Source organism: Lemur catta, chromosome 15 (assembly GCF_020740605.2).
Source record: "Lemur catta isolate mLemCat1 chromosome 15, mLemCat1.pri, whole genome shotgun sequence".
Lineage (NCBI taxonomy): Eukaryota > Metazoa > Chordata > Mammalia > Primates > Lemuridae > Lemur > Lemur catta.
In genome coordinates this window covers 26,146,018-26,165,562 of record NC_059142.1, presented here as the reverse complement: position 1 = coordinate 26,165,562, position 19,545 = coordinate 26,146,018, and the positions used below count along the sequence as shown (strand labels likewise).

At 34.0% G+C, this 19,545-nt stretch overlaps 1 protein-coding gene across 14 annotated transcripts in view; it reads right to left on the bottom strand.

The window, feature by feature from the left end:
- Window positions 1–19,545, bottom strand: part of BCAS3 (BCAS3 microtubule associated cell migration factor) — a 553,048-nt gene that overhangs the window by 283,963 nt on the left and 249,540 nt on the right. For all 14 annotated transcript variants that reach the window (XR_006728831.1, XR_006728832.1, XR_006728830.1 and 11 more), the window contains one exon: window positions 18,361–18,461. Coding sequence is in view for 11 of the 14 variants with exons in the window: in XM_045525584.1 (XP_045381540.1) it covers window positions 18,361–18,461 (101 nt within the window). In the remaining 3 variants the exon portion in view is untranslated. The remainder of the gene's footprint in view (window positions 1–18,360; window positions 18,462–19,545) is intronic.

Sequence of the window (19,545 nt, the reverse complement as noted above, 5' to 3'; positions counted from 1 at the left end):
AAAGGGGGCGTGTTGTGTGTAAATGTAAAAATGGCAAGAATCACTTTTTGCAGAGTTAATGCAGCTTCTTCCAGGTTTCATTTATTTATTATCTAGTTACATACAACAGAAGTCCAGATCATTATACAGCAGGAAGAATTAAATACAGATTTTCTCTTGCCTAAGCAAAAGAGGCAAAGTTGCCTTGGCATGGACAGATAAAAGCTTTTAGACCTGGAAGACATCAACATTTTCAACCTATACTTAGGAACATAATTTAAAATCTTTCCAAACAATCATTAAGGATCCATGATGTTTTCCCTATTTTTACCTCTAAATTAATCAGGAAATTCACAAAACCAAGAGGACGGGGAAAGAAAGAGACAGAGAATACAAGCCCACAACCACTGCAGGGTTTTCTCTAACTTTCCAAAAGCAAGAGAGCATTTTCCAAGATCTTCCTCTACTGCTCCACAATATCAAACTACTACTAGAAAGAACTATCTCGACAAATCATTGCCACTGCCTCACCAATGTATAATGTAATGGTATGGTAGTTACGTGTTCTTTAAAACTAGTACAACCCCTATGACAAGTAGTATGGAGATACCTCAAAGAACTCAAAGTAGAACTACCATTTGATACAGCAATTCCACTAATGGGTATTTACCCACAGGAAAAAAAGACATTCTATAAAACAAAACAAAACAAAACAAAAAAACCATCTGCGCTCAAATGTTTACAGCAGCACAATTCACAATTGCAAAGATGTGGAAAGAACCCAAGTGCCCATCAATACATGCGTGGATTAATAAATTGTGGTATATGTATGCCATGGAGTATTACTCAGCCATAAAAAATTGTGAACTAAAACCTCTTGTATTATCCTGGATGGAGCTGGAGCCCATTCTTCTAAGTGAAGTATCACAAGAATGGAAAAACAAACACCACATGTACTCACCATTAAATCAGTACTAATGGGCTCGCTCTCTCTCTCAAAAAAAAAAAAAAATGGTACTAATGGATCAACACTCATGCACATATGGAAGTAACATTCACTGGGGACTGGGCAGGTGGGAGAGGGGAAGAGTGGATGGGTAAAGTCACACCTAACCGGTGCAGTTCACAATGTCTGGGGGATGGGCACACTTCTAGCTTAGACTCAGGCAGTGCAAAGGCAACTTATGTGACCAAAGCATTTGCAGCCCCATAATATTCTGAAATTTTTTTAAAAAGTCCTTATTATTAGATGCATACTGAAGTATTCATGGGTAAAAATACCCAAAAGTGGGTGGCTTTCTGATAATACTTTGTTCTCACACAGACACAAAAATATTTTCAGGGAATAGAAGCAGTAAGAGCGGCAGAATGTTGTTAATTGTTAAAGCTTAATAATACGTAGGTGTGTTATTCAATTCACTGTATTCTGTGTATATCTGAACATTTCCATAATGAAAGTTTTTTAAAAAACTGTTTTATGAATGTTTGAAAAAAACCGAGCAAATGTTTCTTGATCTATAAACTGACACATAGTCATCTTGACTATTTTCTTAGCTAGGGTATGAGATATTCAGGATCATTCAGTAAGCAATAATTAAAATAAAAATAAATGATACCAGTATTTTTCTAAAACATGTTTTTTCCACATAACACTATTATGTCAACCATGTGAATACCTTTAGCTCTGGTTTACTTAGACTGTTGTACCACAATTGGTTTCTATAAATTGAAGTACTCCTTGCTTTCTCTAATCTTGCTTTCCCTTCCTTTCTCCCTCCCTTCTCTTCTTCCTCTTTCTTTCATTTTTACTCTCTCATTTACTCATTTCTTCCTTCCTTCCTAAAAATATTTTGGAAAATGAACTTTATATATTAATTATAAACTTCAAAAAATATGGAGTAAAAAATAAAAGTCCCTTTCATCCTCCTCAATCATTGCAATAGTGAACCATGATTCCAAAGATAATCTCAGAAAATCAAATATTCTTCCTGCATTTCAGAAGCTTTAATGTTAACAGTCTTACCGTTTTAGGGGAAATGTTTCAGAGTCTTAAGACAACTGTCAAAAAGAACTTCCATCTCACATACAGGATTTCAAAAAAAGAGATGAAAAGAAAAAGAACTTCCAGAGTTCAGTCTTTTGATACACTAGACACTAAGAAAAATCTCACTCCCTATAAAATACTAAGGGAATGAAGATGCTGAAAGCAAATAGGTCTAAGAGAAATTCCAATTTTCATTAATAAATTAGAATTGCTTAAGTAAAATTACTTTGTACAGCTTTGTGAATGCACACAATAGGTTAAGAGCCATAATAATCCAGATGAACACTTAAGATCATAAGAGATATAACACAAATTCTTTCTCTTCACTGTTTATTCTCAACAAAGCATCTTTACCTATACCACCTGGTAATATCTGTCATAAGTATTTGGAATTGAGAGAGGCAAGAAAGACCTCACAGGGGAACAAGCGTAAGAGTTCTATCACAACCACTTAGAACCAATGACTATCTTTAATGAGTTTTTCTTTCTATCTAAGCTATTGGGTGAAGATTTTTGGATGAATTATCTCCTTTAATCTAACAATGATCCTATAAGGTGGGCATTACTAGTTTCCATTTTAAAGACACAAAAGTCCAGGGAGGTTATCTGCCCAAAATCACGTCGATGGTAAGTAGCATAAATGTAGTTCAAATTCAGGACTGCAGACTCTAAAGACCATGTTCTTAACCTTAAGTAAAATTTCCTCTATTCATCACTTCCTCCACTACTAAGTTCATTATTTTTTTATTTCAGCATATTGTGGGGGTACAAATGTTTAGGTTACATATATTGCCCCTGCCCCCCGACCCCCCGTCAGAGCTTCAAGCGCGTCCATCCCCCAGACGGTACGCATCACACTCATTATAAGTTCATTATTTTTAATTAAGTATATCATATAACACATGTAAGAAATTCTTATCCCCAAATATCAATTGTAATTGATTTAGAGTTTTTGTTGTTTCTATACTGAATGTCTCCTTAAGTTAATATGATCTTTTCAATCATCTTAATAAACATCTATGTATCCTGATCAGAGATGCCATATAATGCAATCAAACAATGGAGAAAACTTACTTTAACCAGAGGTCACAACACGAGGAGGTTATAGACATTTAAGGAAGCTTCACATGTAGTGACAGAAACAATCAAAGTACTTTGTCCTAGTACTTTACATACTCTGTTATACCCCTGAGAAATTAAAGTATTTCATTTTAGAAAATACTGGCTTGTTGATTTCATATTTAAAGGTGTATAGGACATAACCATGGATAGCCCTCTAGCACCTGAAGGCAGAAGAGTGCTCAAGAAAAGAGAAAACTACTACTCCCAAAAAATGCCTTATAAAATCTCAGCTCCAACCCCAGATTTCATATCATAATGGGCAGTTAACACCCATGTAGTCATAAAAGACAAAGAAGCATAGCAGAAAGAAACTGATGGTATAAAGGCAATGAAGGAAATAAACTGTTTCTCACCTCTCTACCAAGTTCCACAAAATCACATGGACAAAAGTCTCCTGTCATATAACAATAAGGAAAACAGATCGAAATTACCATAGAGAGACAATCTATGGCATTCACCCACCTCCCTTATGCCTCAGTCACTGGGTTCATTATCTTCAGTAAGAAAGATGATGAGAGAAACATTTTTCAAAAAAATGAGAAACTCAGTAATGATGAAAGCTTATGCACTATCAAAGCAAAATTAAACCTTTTAAGAAATGGAAAAAATAGAATTCTAGAAACAAAAACAATAAATATGTTTGCTAAAAAAGGTTGCAACATAAAAAAAGTAGCTATGCTAAAGATACAGGACTGGTATTTAAAAATCCCAAGTATTGAAAAATATAGGAAAAACTAATATCATGTATACCTCAATTTGAAGGAAGAAGAGATTTCTGGTATTTGCAAAAATAAAGAATAATCCAAAAGGTTGCCTAAAAATCTTTATGAAACATACATTTGCTACAAAGAATAGCAAAGCTTTCTTTGTTTGCACTATTTTACACTCAGGGATTATTAGCAAAAATTAGAAAATTCTATCACTACGTAATACGCAAAAGAAAGAGAGTAACAAGGGGGACGGGCGGGACATGGACAATGTATATGATCTAAACTTATGTATCCCCATGATGAGCTGAAATAAAAAAAAAAATAAAAAATAAAAAAAAAAGAGAGTAACAAGATAAAGACCTTGACTTTGGGTGTCTTAGCTGGTTGTTTCCTTCTCTTTTAACATGCCTTGGTTCTGAATTTTCATGAGTTTCAGGACAATTTTTGAGATTCTAGAGCAGAGATCCCCCAAAATCCAAAAGTTGAAAAGGATTTTTAGGTCCCTTAATTAGAAAAATGAGGAAAATTGAGGTGTAGAAAGTAATGACTCATTCAAGGTAACAATGTTAAGAAGTCAGAACCTTTCATGTTTAGATTTCCTGTTTCCTAAGTGAAAACTCTGCCATAGATAAACTTACACTGGCATAGTCACAAATTTGTAAGGGTTATCTGGTAAATAATATGAATATACAATCACAAGATGGACAAACAGGGGTAAAATTGAAAACTGAGCAGAAAGGCTGAGCTACAGGGTTTCCTGGAATATTTAAAACATTATTACACAGTTAATAAAGTCAAAAACACATCTTTTAACACAACAGCAGTTATTATTTTATCATTATTTAAAGGACAGTGGCTAAGCACAGGCCTTCTATGAATGGCAAAGACGTGTAGATACACACATAACCAACACTACCATAAAGTAGAGATTTCTGTTTTAGCAAAATCCATATTTATATGATTACATTTCCTATGATTGAGAGCAGCTATAATTAATGGATTTCCCTCCTTCTCCTAATGCAGCCATTTGTCAATTCAAGTACAGAATGTCCAATCAATTTTGATGTATTTTGTAAGCAATTTGTCAAGCGATGCTATAATCCAGCTAATATATTAATCTTATCATGGAGAAAGTTCTAACAACCCTAAGGTTTTCTGTAATTGGTTGGAGGAAAAAAAAAACTATGCTTGGACACAATGGTCATTCCTGTGGAGGTAACACCTCTGTGTCCCAATATCTGAGAGTATGCAGTAGTACATCACTTAATAGGAAAACTACTTTGTTAAAATAAAACCCCTGGGTCTACTGGACAGGGTGGCTACTAACTCACTGTAATAAACTGGGTCTCTTCAAATCCCTGTGTGTCTCATATATTTTTAATAAAAAAAGCCAGTATATATAATCATAAATATAAAATAAGTAAGCTTCCAGGAGAGGAACACGGCTTTATTAATACAAAGTCTGCATCTTAAATTTGAAAAATAATTTATAAAAGAATTTTTATATTTTATAAATATATTTTAAATACTTTAAAACAAAAATAAAATATATTTAAAATGTTAAGTTAAATATATTTAATATTAAAGTAAAATTTTATAGTTTCTTCATGTCTTGCAAAAGAAGTGGTTCTCAATCTTTTATTTTTGCTCTCCTAACATATTTCAGGTAAATTACTAACTTCTATCATTATATAACATAGGCACTGTATTAAGGCCACACAGTTAGTTACTGGTGGTCAAGTTTCTAACTCTTGGAAGGCTGCCCTTCAGCTGACATCATGTAAAGCTCTAGAAAGGACAGTTTCCTTACTTCCTGTCTGTATTTCAGTCAATAATCACCATTCTACCTCCATCTTTTCCCAAATCTACCTACATACTGGGAGCTGGAAACAGACCACTAGATATGCAGAGCTTTCTGGTAGGTGATCCAAATTTATATCACAAAAGAAATCTGGACTATAGTAACCAAAGAAGGGTCAAATACTTTTCCTGCTTGGTAACTACCAGTTTGGGCAGAACAGAAAACTAAAGTCAGGTTTTTAACATGTCATAGATAACCTCCAGAGCCATCCTGAGCAGATTTGGCAAACACTTTCCAAAGATGATGGCTCTCTCTATGTACTACATCCAAGACTTTCTATAGTTCTCTACCAGGAAATGCAAAATCAGATATGAAGACACACCATTTCTAGAATACAAAACTGAAAATCATGGCAAATTTTTTTAAATTAGAAGAATAAGACAGAAAAGAGAAAAAGAATACATTTTCCCCCTAGACATTAGGCTCATCTTGGCTCATTTATGAACCATGCAAGACCAAAGAAAAAAAAATTGCCAGAGTCATTTGGCACAAGGCTATGTATTTATTTAAAAACCTCCGATGTATACTAGTTCTCCAGACTGCCAGAAGTCCCATTTTTTCATATGTCTGTTGAGAAAGGTGCCCTATGTGTCAGAAAAGCACACTGAATATTTTTCAATGACCCAGGGGGCAGAGGTCACTTATTATAAATGGATAATGAGACCTAATGCAGTGCTCAGAGTATGGACAAAGAAAGGGTCTATCCATAGCCCCTGGTGGATTGGTCATTCAGGCTTTTATTTCCTCTGCACACTTAATGGAGTCAAACAATTGACAGAAATTCTATAGAGAAGGCTGAAACTGAGAGAAACAACTGTATTCTAACTCTGATAGACAAATACAAACAGTGACCCTGAAATGGCGCCAGAACTCCTGTTACTACTAACATAGCAGACAGCTGTAGCATTCTCCCTAAATTTCCATTTAGTCATTTATTAGCAATTAACCTTACTGATGGAAGTGATGCCAACAAACCACAAGCTCCTGCCGACATGAACCCATTATGTTACCATAGGTAAGCAGAGACAAACCATTCTATTTTAGCTCCTTGTTTTTAGAAAAAAGGGCAAACAGATATCCCTGTACCCTCAATCCCCTATCCCCACTGACCAATTATCAAACTGCACATTCAGGGATATTAGTATCTTTAAGAACCTTAAACTTAGGTGGGATAGAGGAAATGACAGTAGGAGCAGAGGTATTAACGGCTACAGGATTTTTAACCAATAGATTATCTTTTTTTAATCTATTAGAATCAATGTCCTGTCCCAGTCAAATCTACCAATTCAATGCAATAAATATTATTAGCATAAATGAAAAAAAAGCTTACTCTCAACTGCACCTGAAAAATAGCAGGTCATACAACAATCTGAAGAATATCAAGATATTAATATCACATAGAATTTTGTAAAATAAGGCTGGGTGTGGTGGCTTACACCTGTAATCCTAGCATTCTTGGGAGGCCGAGGCAGAAGGACTACTTGAGCCCAGGAGTTTGAGACCAGCCTCAGCAATTGGGAGACCAAATAGAAAAATTAGCTGGGTGTTGTGGCATGTGGCTGTAGTCCCAGCTACTTGAGAGGCTGAGGCAAGAGGATTGCTTGAGCCCAGGAGTTTGAGGCTACAGTGAGCTATGATGATGCCACTACACTCTATCCAGGGCAACAGAGGGAGACTCTGTCTCCAAAAAAAAAAAAGAAAAAGAAAAAAATTTTTAAAAATTGTGTCAAAGAAAGATATTTAAAAGTAAAAAGCAGCGCTTTAGACACTTTCATTTTGTTTCACTTCAATTTTAAGAGCAATTATGACAGGAAGGTGCTGTGACATGTAAAAAAAATTTTTTTCCAACATGTAAATTCTAAAGCAAATGGCAGAAAATGCCAAGATTCACTTCAGAATGAGTATAGATTGTTAGGTCGTAAAAAAAAAAAAAAAGGCTTTTAAAGGAGAAAGATCTCAAGATCAGCAATGATAGAAAAACTCAATGAACTATTCCATAGGTCTTCAGCTCTATGTAAAGATGTGGAAATAAATAAGATGTATTCCATAAGCACAAAGGGAAAGGGGTAATCTAATACAAACTTTTAAATTGATCATTTATAAAGCTTGCAGATTGTTGATGATACTTTCAGTTAACTATCTGACATCTTTTCATTGAAAAGAAACTTTAATTTCACAATGTTCCCCAAGTTATAAAACACACATGTGGCTAAATTCAGGGTCTATATGTCTCAAATATTTAGTTTCTTGAAGACAAAACACCATTCATTTTACTGAAATTATTTTTCTATGGAAGGACATATGTCATTCTATAAGTTTAAGTATAAATTTGTGAAATTACCAATATAATTCAACCTTAAGTGTTTTCTTAACTGCTTCAGATTTTCAAACCTGGATAGAGCAAGCAGTATGACACACCCTATGGCCAACAATGGACTATAAACACTCTTTAAATAAGTTCTACATTACAAGTTTCCTCTACAGAGAAAAACATTTCTTTCTTCCCCTTCCACCCCTACCCACTCTTGGGCAAATATTTATTATGGACAATGCAAGGAAATATTGCTGAGTACCTCCATCATATTTGGTACATACCACAATAGCAATGCAATCCAGGATGTTAGGTTAAATCTAATGTGACATTTGAAAGGGAGTAGCTCAAAAGAACATTGCTGCATATTTAATAGCTTTTCCAGGGCACTGACAATACCCATGGTAGAAAAGACCAAAATTAAAAAAAAAAAAAAAAAACACCAACATTTTGTATCATTGTCCTTTTTGTAGGCAGGGGAGGAAGAGAGTTGGTAATAGCAATATGCACAAAATAAATCATCAATGGATTGCAAAACCAATGAAACAATAAGACAGTAAAATATTTTAAAATGACTTCATTCTAAATCCAAACGTGACTTTATATTAGAATGAAAAATATTGGTTCTTTCTGGTCTCATGGTTGTGCTTGGTAGGTCACCAGTACAAAATTTAGTTGGGAATCAAGATCCCCAGAAGTTAACCTTAATCATGTTGCTAACTTATAATTTTGGTACTTCTATGTGTAAGACAAAGCTCAATAACAGGTTAATTCCTATGTACTTCACTGTATGTAAAGACCAAAATAAAAATGCTAGTGAAGTCCAAGCAAATAGTGAAGCAATCACATTTTTTAAAGCAGATAAATCTGGAGACAGCCCAGCTACTCAAAAGAAACCCACAAAAGACTTAGTTGTCTTTAGTATAATAAAAACTATGATTTTGTCAAAGTAACACTACTACTTCAAAGTCAGGCTAGACATTTTAGAATGATTAATTCAATTCATGATCCTCTTTTCTAATTTCCAAATCATTGTCCCATGACTTCCATCATACCATGCTCTGTAGTAGTTCCTCCTAAATCACTTGCTTTTACTTCTCATCTGCTGCCTTCTAACATGCCATGCTGTTTAAGGTTCCATGATATTCCACATGTAGATAATGAAAAAGGAAATAAAAAAATACAAAAAAGATCCAAATAAAACTTATGGAGCTGAAAAATGGTATCTGAAGTAATAAACACTGAATGACATGAACAGCAAAGAAGAAGAATTAATATACTTTCAGATATAGAAATAAAAACTATACAAAATCAACACAGAAAGGAAAATAAGACTGAGAAAAACTGAACAAAGATTCAGTGAGCTGGGAAAGTATTAAGTGGTTACCATAAATGTAACTGGAGTCCAAAAGGCAGAAGGATGGTGACAGAAAAAATATTTGAAGATATAATTGCATAAAAATTTCCCAGTGTAATAGAAATGATAAACCCACAGATCCAAGAATTCCATAAACCCCAAGTAGAAGACAGGCACATCATGGTTTCATAGATTTTTCTCTACTGTTTTTATGTTTTGTGTTTTACTGATTTACACTCTGATCTTTACTATTTCATTTTTCCCTATTTTCTTTGTTCTGCTTTAATTTACTCTACTTTTTCTAGTTTCTCAATGTGGAAACTGAGGTCACTGATTTCAGACCTTTCCCCTTTATAAAATAGTCATTTAGCCCTATAAATTTCCCCTTGAGTACTAATTTAGTTCCATCCCACAATTTCTTCTGTTTTTCTTTAAAGTTTTTATCTTGAAATGATTAAAGATTCACAAGAAGTTACAAAACAATACGGCGATGTTCTGTGTAACCTTCACCAGGCTGCAAAACCTGAAAATTGCCATTGGTAGGTACAATCCAGACACCTTATCCAGATGTTGTAAGATTTACATACACAGTTTTACACTCATTTTATGTGTGTGTGTGGGGTCTATCCAATTTTATCACATGTTGTAACCTCCACTACAATCAACTTTACAGAATTGATCCATCACAAGGATCTACTTGTGCTAATCCTCTCTAGGGACGTTCAATCCCCTCTCTCCCACCCTGTCCCTAAGCCCTGGTCACCCCTAATCTGTTAACCAGCCCTATAATTTTGTCATCTTAACAATGTTATGTAAATGAAATAACGCAGTATGCAAACTTCTGAGATTGGCTTTTTTTAGTTGGAATAATTTCCTTGAGAGTAATCAAACTTGTTGCATGACCTGGCTCAATCCACATTTATTATCTTTTTTTTTACTGAGTGGTATTCAAAGATATGGATATATTCTCATTTCAATTTCATTCCATTTAATTTCTAATTTCCCTTTTGATATCTTCTGTGAACCATGAGTTATTTGAAAGTGTGTTAATTTCCAAATATTTGTGGATTTTTCTAGAGATCTTTCTGTTATTCATTTCTTCGACTCCTTTGTGATCAGAGAATATATTTTGTATAACTTGAAATGTTTTGAATTTGAGATATGTTTTATGGCCCAGGTCTATCATGGTCAGTGTTCCCCGTGCACTTGTAAAGAATGTGTATTCTGTTGTTGGGTGAAGTGTTCTACTTAGTCTGATATTAATGTAGCAACTCCAAGTTGTAACGTGTTTCTTGTAAGTAGCTTATTAATCAGGACTTACCTTTAAATCCAGTTTGACAATCCAACTTTTTACTAGGATGTTTAGATCATTTACAACCAATGCGAGTATCTGATATGGTTAGAATTATATCATCTTGTTTCCATTTTATTTCCTTTGCTGGTTTATTAGATACACCCCTTTGTTTTTGTTATTTTAGTAGTTGCTTTTGTGTTCATTATTTTTAACTTATCACAGTTTACATTTAGGTAATATTATACCACTTACATACACTATAAAAACCTTACCATAGATAGGATAGTCCTATTTCCCACCTTCCTGGCTTTTATGCTTCTGTTGTCATACATTTTATTTTAATTTATACATATATACATTTTTAAGGACTACAATACACCCATGTTACCCTTCTGTTAACAGTAAATTATATTTTAAAACAATTATTAATACATTTTAAATTTTTACAAATTAGAAAAGGATCTCATCTATTTACCTATGCTTTCACCATTGCTGGTGCTCTTAATCCCTTTCCCTTTGATGTAATTTTTCTTCTGCTTGAAGGGCTCCTTTTGACATTTCATATGGAGCATGTCCATAGCTCATAAATTCTTTAAGCTTTCATATATCTAAAAATTTTTTTATTTTGCCTTCATTTTAAAAGATTTTTGGAGGAGGTACAGAATTCTCTGTTGACAGTTGTTTTCTTTCAATAAGCAAAAGAAATCTGCTTCTTTGTTCATTGATATGTAGCATTTTTTTTCTCTTGCTGCTTTTAAGATTTTTCTCTTTATCAACGATTTTGAGCAAATTCATTTTGATGTGCTTTGGTGTATGGCTTTCTTCAGGATTCTTCAAATTTATTGACCTTGTTCTATCTGTGGTTTTATAGTTTATATCAAATCTGGAAATTTTTTTGCCTATTATTTCTTCTGCCCCACCAACCCTCTTCAGGAACTCTGATTACTAGTATATGTTGTCCCAGAGTTTGTTGATACTTTTTTAAAATTCTGTTTTTCTTTCTGTTTCATTTTAGATAATTTCTCTTGCTCTATCTTTAAATTCACTAATATTTTCTTCTGCAACTCATAATCTATCTCCAATTTTATGCAATGGGGCTTTCTCCTCAGACATTGCGTTTTTCATAACTAGAAGTTTTTTATATTTAGGTCTAAGTATCTATTTACTATATTTAGATATAAGTTTTTATATCTACATTTCTAGTTAACTTTTTGAAAATATGGAATACAGTTATAATAACTATTATAGTGTCATGATCCTGATCCTGTGTGACCACAAGTGCCCTCTGACACTCTCTAACAGCTGTTTCCTAGGCTTCATGTAGTTTCCTCACACCCATCAGAATTGTTTAATACTAGTGGAAGACTCTCCGCAGATCTTCAGAGTTTTCTGTCTGTGTAGATCGCCCCTGTCTGACATCCTCCCCCCCAAAATTCTAGGTCAGGGTTTGAAAACAGTAAATATTTTTGGTTTCATGGGTCATATGGTCTCAGTCACTATTACTCAACTCTGTGTTATAGCTTTAAAATGGTCATAGACAACAGATAGTTGAAATGAGGTGGCTGTGTTCCAATGAAACTTTATTTACAATAAGAGTGAAAGGTAGTTTGCTGGCACCTGCTCTTCTTTGGTCTTCCTGGACTCACAGTTCTGTCTCCTAAACTCAGGGAGTCCTCTGAGTTCCATACGGCTTCCACCTCACTGTGAAACAGCCTAGAAACTCTCAAGGGATCACTTGTTTACCATCTCTCAGGGATCACTGTCCTTCATTCCCTGATGCCAAGAGACATGAAAACAGTTGTTTCATATATTATTTCTATTTCTGTTTGTCATTGGTTCAGGTAGGAAAGTAAATCCATTATTCCATTTCAGTGGGGAGCTACTACTCAACTAGAAACTCAAGAAATATTTAATGAAATTAAAGAACACTATTTTCCCCAAAAATTTTGAGATCAAATTGAAATGTCTAAAAGGTTCTACCTTTCCTATATTGCCTTTAAAGGTAGAAGAAAAAATTATACTCCCAATAAAACAGAGGAAGTTCCATGGATCCAAGTCACCTTTCTATTGCATATCAAAGGTATACGTCTAGAATGAATGTATATTTCTATTTCTGTTACAAATAAAACTCAGTAAGTTTAGGGAGGAACTTCTCACATACCCAGAGACTGTTTACTTAGAAGGAAGTCCAGTCTGATACCCACTCCCCCACAAAGCTAGTTAATGTTAGCAACGTAAAAATACTGCTACTGCCAAATTACCTGAAAGAAAAGGAGGAAACATTATTTTTCCTCAATATAAAGCTTCCCCAAGTCAACTCAGTAAACCCTGCTTTTAATTTGCAAATTGGAAGCTCTAAAGCAGACTAAAGGAAAAATTATTGTCTATTTGGGATCGTATTCAAAGCTGGTTGATATTTATTGATTTATTCTACGGTTTATCTTTGTCTTTGGCAAAGGAATACACTGAAACAAAATGCCTATGTTAGAAAAAGGAGTAAATACAGTGCTAACAGAAAAATTACTAATGTCTTCTGATGTGATCTTTTTATAAACTAGTCCCCAAATTTTTATGACCAAAGCAAAACACCTTTTGGATTATAGATTCTTCAGTTTTACCTTTACTGAGCTAAACAGCAAGACTAGACTACCATCGATACATCCAGTTTGCATATATAAATTAATCTATAAAATTGCTTATATTAGACTTTTTTACTTATTAAAAATGGCAACTTCTTATGGTTTGACCCAATAATAAAAAAATCATCTCTGCTTCTATAGTGACCTCTGTATGAAGCATTCTAGTATGATCCAATTTATGATACACCTAAATTCCTCAATTTGGTGTATCAATTTATAATATAGCAAAATTCTTCAATAAATATCAAAATTCCTCAAGTTTGGTTATTCCATCCCACTAATATAAGTAGGAAATGTTACTATAGTTAAGAATACAGTTGGCTGGGTGCGGTGGCTCACGCCTGTAATCTTAGCACTCTGGGAAGCCGAGGCGGGTGGATTGCTCAAGGTCAGGAGTTCGAGACCAGCCTGAGCAAGAGCGAGACCCCGTCTCTACTAAAAAAAAAATAGAAAGAAATTATCTGGCCAATTAAAATATATATATAGAAAAAAAAAATTAGCCGGGCATGGTGGCACATGTCTGTAGTCCCAGCTACTCGGGAGACTGAGGCAGTAGGATTGGTTAAGCCCAGGAGTTTGAGGTTGCTGTGAGCTAGGTTGACGCCACGGCACTCACTCTAGCCCGGGCAACAGAGCGAGACTATGTCTCAAAAAAAAAAAAAAAGAATACAGAATTTTACTTCCTTTACATTAAGGTTAGGTTAAGTAAGAAGTCTTTAGCATGTCACAACAAGCCACCCTTTTGCCACATATGCAGAACTTTGTTTATCAACTAGCAGTGTATTTATTATGGTTACAAAACTGGAAAGGGAGTGGAGATTCCTTGCTAAACATCCTGCTCTCCTACTCTTTTCTCACAGAGACAAAGTCTCTTTCCCATTTCCATCATTCTTTGTCTACTATTATTATAATTTCCGGAGTTTGTAAAAGTCTGCTTCACTTGATGCACAGATCCAAATACAACAAAAGAAAATACTCACAATGTTCGTGAAGTTTGCATTAGAGTTCTACTAAAAAGTTAAACAGTCAATCTTCTGTATTCATGGGTTCCACGTCTATGGATTCAACCAAGCGCAGACTGAAAATTTTCAGGAAAAAAACGATGGTCGTGCTTGTACTTAACATGTATAGACTCTTTTTTCTTGTTATCATTCCTAAACAATTCAGTATAACAACTATTTACATAGCACTTACATTGTATTAGGTATTATAAGTAATACAGAGATGACAAAATATATAGGAGGATGTACTTAGTCATATGCAAATAATATACCATAAGGGACTTGAGCATCCATGGATTTTGGTATTCAGTGCGAGTCCTGGAGCCAATCCCCCACACATACCAACAGATGACTGTATTTGAAAATACTTTCAGAAAGATATTTCTAAAGTCTTCATTTATTCGAAGTCTTTAATTTGGAAAATAAGAGGTGATTTTCAATATGGTTAAGTAAAACAAAAAACGTCCTGGCACGAGGTATGGTATACTTGTGTTTTAAGAGGTACAATATCTTTTCAAAGGCTTCAGTGAGGGAAATTGGGGAGAAAGAGAGTAATAAACTCTTTGTAACAAGGCTCTAACTTGCAGAAATGGTGCAACAGATGGGCAGGTAAACACAATCTTTTGAAACTGGCACCATTATTGCTTTTACAAATTATATCTCAAGCTTTTACTGCACTGACCTGAATGTCCATGTTTTGCATATTTAATTGCCTCAGTCATGTAACATACTGGCACATCCAGAATGCTCAATCAAATAGCTTATCTCTATATGTAGAAAACATGACTTTAAAATCTAGGCTATATGTATTTCTACTCTGGACATAAAGAAGCAGTATAATAACTATTACAGAATTACCTGTCTCTTAGATTTTAACATATTAAATCATATCTACAGTTACATTTCACAACATAAAACATATTAATTATGTCTGTTACTTAGATAACAGATATTTACAACATGATCAGAATCACATAGTCAGAATAGGTATTCCATATTAATGCCAAATACTAAAAGGTCTTATAAATTTTATTAACATCCCAGAAGTCCATTATTTGAAAATATGCACTTTTGAGATAAGAAACAAAGGCATATAATGATGCTTAAATGTACACATGGTCTTATAGTTTTTAAAAGGACTCTAGCAGCACTTCATTGATCATCATAGGACCTCTTAAAAGAGCAAGTATTATAATTGATATTTTACATTTATCAAGTTGAGAGGTGGTTTAGAACTGAAACTGAGGCCTTTCATCGTTATCCCAATGCTAGTCTATCTAGAATTCAATAGGCTTACAATGAAATGCATTATACAATAAGTTATTGGAAACTGTGATGAAGCAAAATGACATATAATGAAACCAACTGTACCACAGGCTAACTGATATAAACAAAATTTAAGTTCCTATGGTGTATTTCTGGTCACAAAAACATCTCCAAACTTCTAAATGAAAACTCAAAACACTTCTAATAGTAAACACTGAATTAATTCTAAGCTATACATACATTTTTAAATGATTAATAAAAGTAATATAATTATTTACCCAATTTTGGTTGAATCAGTGAGTGGTGGTCATGGTGGTAGTGAGTTAAATCAAGGAATAAATGTTTGCAAACTAAAAATTGTAAGGAGTACCTCCTACCATGATAAATTTCAAAAACAGTAACAAATATGTTGGGCTTGCTGAGCACTTTAATACAGCATCATTTATTCTAATAAATGATGACAATGTATGATTATCATATATTTGCATGATTTATCACGTATTTTATGAATCTTTATTTTACAATAGTTTGAATTCATTCATGCAGAGTCCCATGTGGCCAGAGCCTATCCCAGCAGTTCACGGTGCAAAGTGGGATCCAACTCTGGACAGGATGCCATCCCATTACAAGGTGCACTCACACACACATCCACACTCACTCAGACTGGGACACAATTTAGACATGTCAATTAATCTAACATGCACATCTTTGGTATGTGGGAGAAAACCAGAGCTAACCCAAGCAGACATGAGGAGAACATGCAAACCCCACAAAGGCAGTGGTCCTGGGCAGGAAGCGATTTTTTTCCTATCAATGTTATAACAAAACAACGTTGAATGAAATGATGTAATTTGAGGACCTGCCATATTCTGTATTTTAATTAGAAATCATAGAATCATGAGTGACTACTTTTTTTCAAGTTGTCTCTAATTCTATTCCATTCCAACTCTTCAACATCTCACAGGTTTGTCCTGTTTTTCTCTGTAATACAGCCCTTAACTAAAGGTCTCATTTTATTCCAGGATCACCTAATCTCCACTACCTTCCTCTGAACCTCCTGCTGCAATGCTACCACAACGATCTTTCTAAAACACAATTCTCATGGGGTCATTCTATGACTGAAAACATTTGATGGCTTACTACTGCCAACAGTGGTGATTCTTAAACTACATACCTGGAGATTTTCATTGTTCTGTGAACTGGATGAAGGTATTTAGGGTCGCTAAAATCAACTACCATGTAATGTCAATCAGCTTAATCATTGGAACAAGAAAAAGTAAGGGAGACAGTTGTACCTTTTAGCCCATATCTTTTTGTTAAATATTTCAGATTTGTTACTATTTGTCTACTAAACAGACCTAATATATATGAAAATAACAAAACAAAAACCAATATTAACTCTGAGTGAACTATGCTTAATTCAACAATTAGTTATTTTTGCCCCTGTGAGAGGTAGTAGAAAACATATTCATGATTTTTACTTCATATCATATACCTGTCATGTTTTTTCCAGTTCATGAGATAGTTAAATTATGCTTAAAAATGTAGAAACTAACAACTTCTACATTCTCTGCTTCTTGAACCAATCTGAAACCACTTATGTATTACACTTCTGTGTTTGCCTTTGGCAACTTAAGTCACTGCTTTCATAGTTCAATGCATAACCCTCCACTGAGATACCTATCCCATTTTATTTTTTATTAAACATCTCTCTTCCAAATTAGTGAATTCATTGAGGACAGAAGCAATATACTATTTACCTTTAAATCACAAGGGCCTGACACATAGTAGGCACTCAATAAAAATGCACTAGAAGAAGGAGTAAGTTCAACTAAATGAGAGAGCAAGACTGCCAACTATTTATTACAGTTGTGGAGTTTCGTAACTTTAGAGAAAAGTCTATAAAATTTCCAGTATAATATATAACACATTATAAAAATAAAATAAAATAGTTCTACAACAATTTTAATTCATGCTTTATAATATACCAGGCAAGATAATAAGTTGAATACAACAAACTCTACTAAAAACATGTCAATGTTGATTTTTAGAAATTTTCTTAAAAACATGCAGTACTCAGAGGCATCAAGTTAAATTAAGGATTCAGTCTATCCTACAAAATTGAATTATAATTATAAAGAATTTTTAATTCTATGAACACAAACTAGATAATAAGTTGTCTTTTCATGCCCCCCATATTAAAGGCTGTATTTAGCTGCACGAACCCAGGTCAGTCTCTACTGCTGTTAGGGGCTTAGATGTGAAAGTAAACAAACAAACAAAAAAACAAATGTAGCTGAAATCATTACTTCATTATTGCAAGTAAAATTCTATGAAAAGAAAAATCTGCTGGCATGGCATTCACAATGAAAAGTGCAACTGTGAAAACTATGCCAGCAGGTTTTTCTTCAAGTGCAAACGTTTTTCCTATGTTAGAAACAGATGCCAAGCTTTATGAAACTGTTTATTATATAATAGCATTCTCATGCTGTTTGGTTTTTTAAAATTTTTGAGCCCACCCGATATTCTCCATCAACTTAACTATTATCATCACAGGGATATGTTCCTGGGTACAGAATATAAGCAGCCAGAGACATACTTAATGTGTGCTAAGACTTATGGTTTAAATTTCTATTAAATATCTTACTTGCCTCAGATTGATTGTTTAAGGCCTATGGCCTATGGACCAGTGATAATGGCTGCTTTAAAAGCCAGCATTTTAAGATGAAATCTGAATAGACCATACGAAAGGAAAAAAACAATCTGAACTACTTACGGCCAGCAAGCAGGAACTGATAATACTGTACTGCATCTGCAGCGAGGAGCAGAGGGTGGTTTGCATTAAATGGTGGTTGCAATTCATTCCATTGAGGGGTTCTAAGGAAACAGCAGAAGAATATTAATATTTAAGCTTAATAGATGGGATATAAATCACCATGACAGTCATCACTGATGAACACTGATTTAAATTCACACTATTTTTGTGATCATTAAAATAAACTTGTAATCATTAAAATGAATGTGCTGAAACCTGAAACACAAAGCTATCTGCTTAAGAAGAAAAAAAAGGTAGCAAGCAGTGTTTCATGCAAATAAGGTGAAGTCAACAGTAGCTTAACAGCAGAAGACCCTCCAATAGGATAGACATTCAGGACATTCAGAAGATTAAACAGAGAGGAAGTATAGAATTCAAATGTTACAACTAAGTAGTCCTAATTTTATGTAATTTCTAACCTCTTTATTCTTAAAGTATGTGTATTTTTAAAATAAAATAAGACAAGTAATAACAGTTCAAAAAACAGTTGTGTAAATGGATGACTTATTATGGATCAAATTAGCATCTGCGTTTCAAAATAAGTCACTATTTCAACAATGATAGTGCAGTAATTTTAATCAGATCTGCCCACTCCTAAATAAGCTTGATAAATCAGATATTGATCAGATCAATCCAGCACAATAAAGCAGTAGTAAAGAATGCTGGAGCCTCCAAAAATCAATATAAGAATATTTTAAAATGTCAAAAGGACAGGGATCATTTTCATATCCATTTTTGTCTGTTTCCTTCCATATATGTCAGGAGCAATTTTTTTTATCTCCTAGACAATGAACTATTTATTAAGCAGGTTTTATTCCAGGTTTCATCTTTGTGCTAGTTTATAAAGAGTCTAATCACTATGCACTTTTAAGATGGACTTTGATTCTTAATAAACATTTCTACAATGCTTAACCATTGTATCTTGGAGAATCACTTTAAAGGAAACCTTCAAACCATTTATATTAGTTACTATTTCCCCTCCTTCCTTAATGGCTGTCTCAATGCTACTCTCTATTTTCAGTGAGCATCAGACTGCAAATAGGGGAAGCACATGTCCAAGAAAAGGTACACAAAGGTACAAGGAGAAAGGAATTCAAATGGAGATATTCTCCAAGGAATATACCCAAGACAATTGAAAACATATGT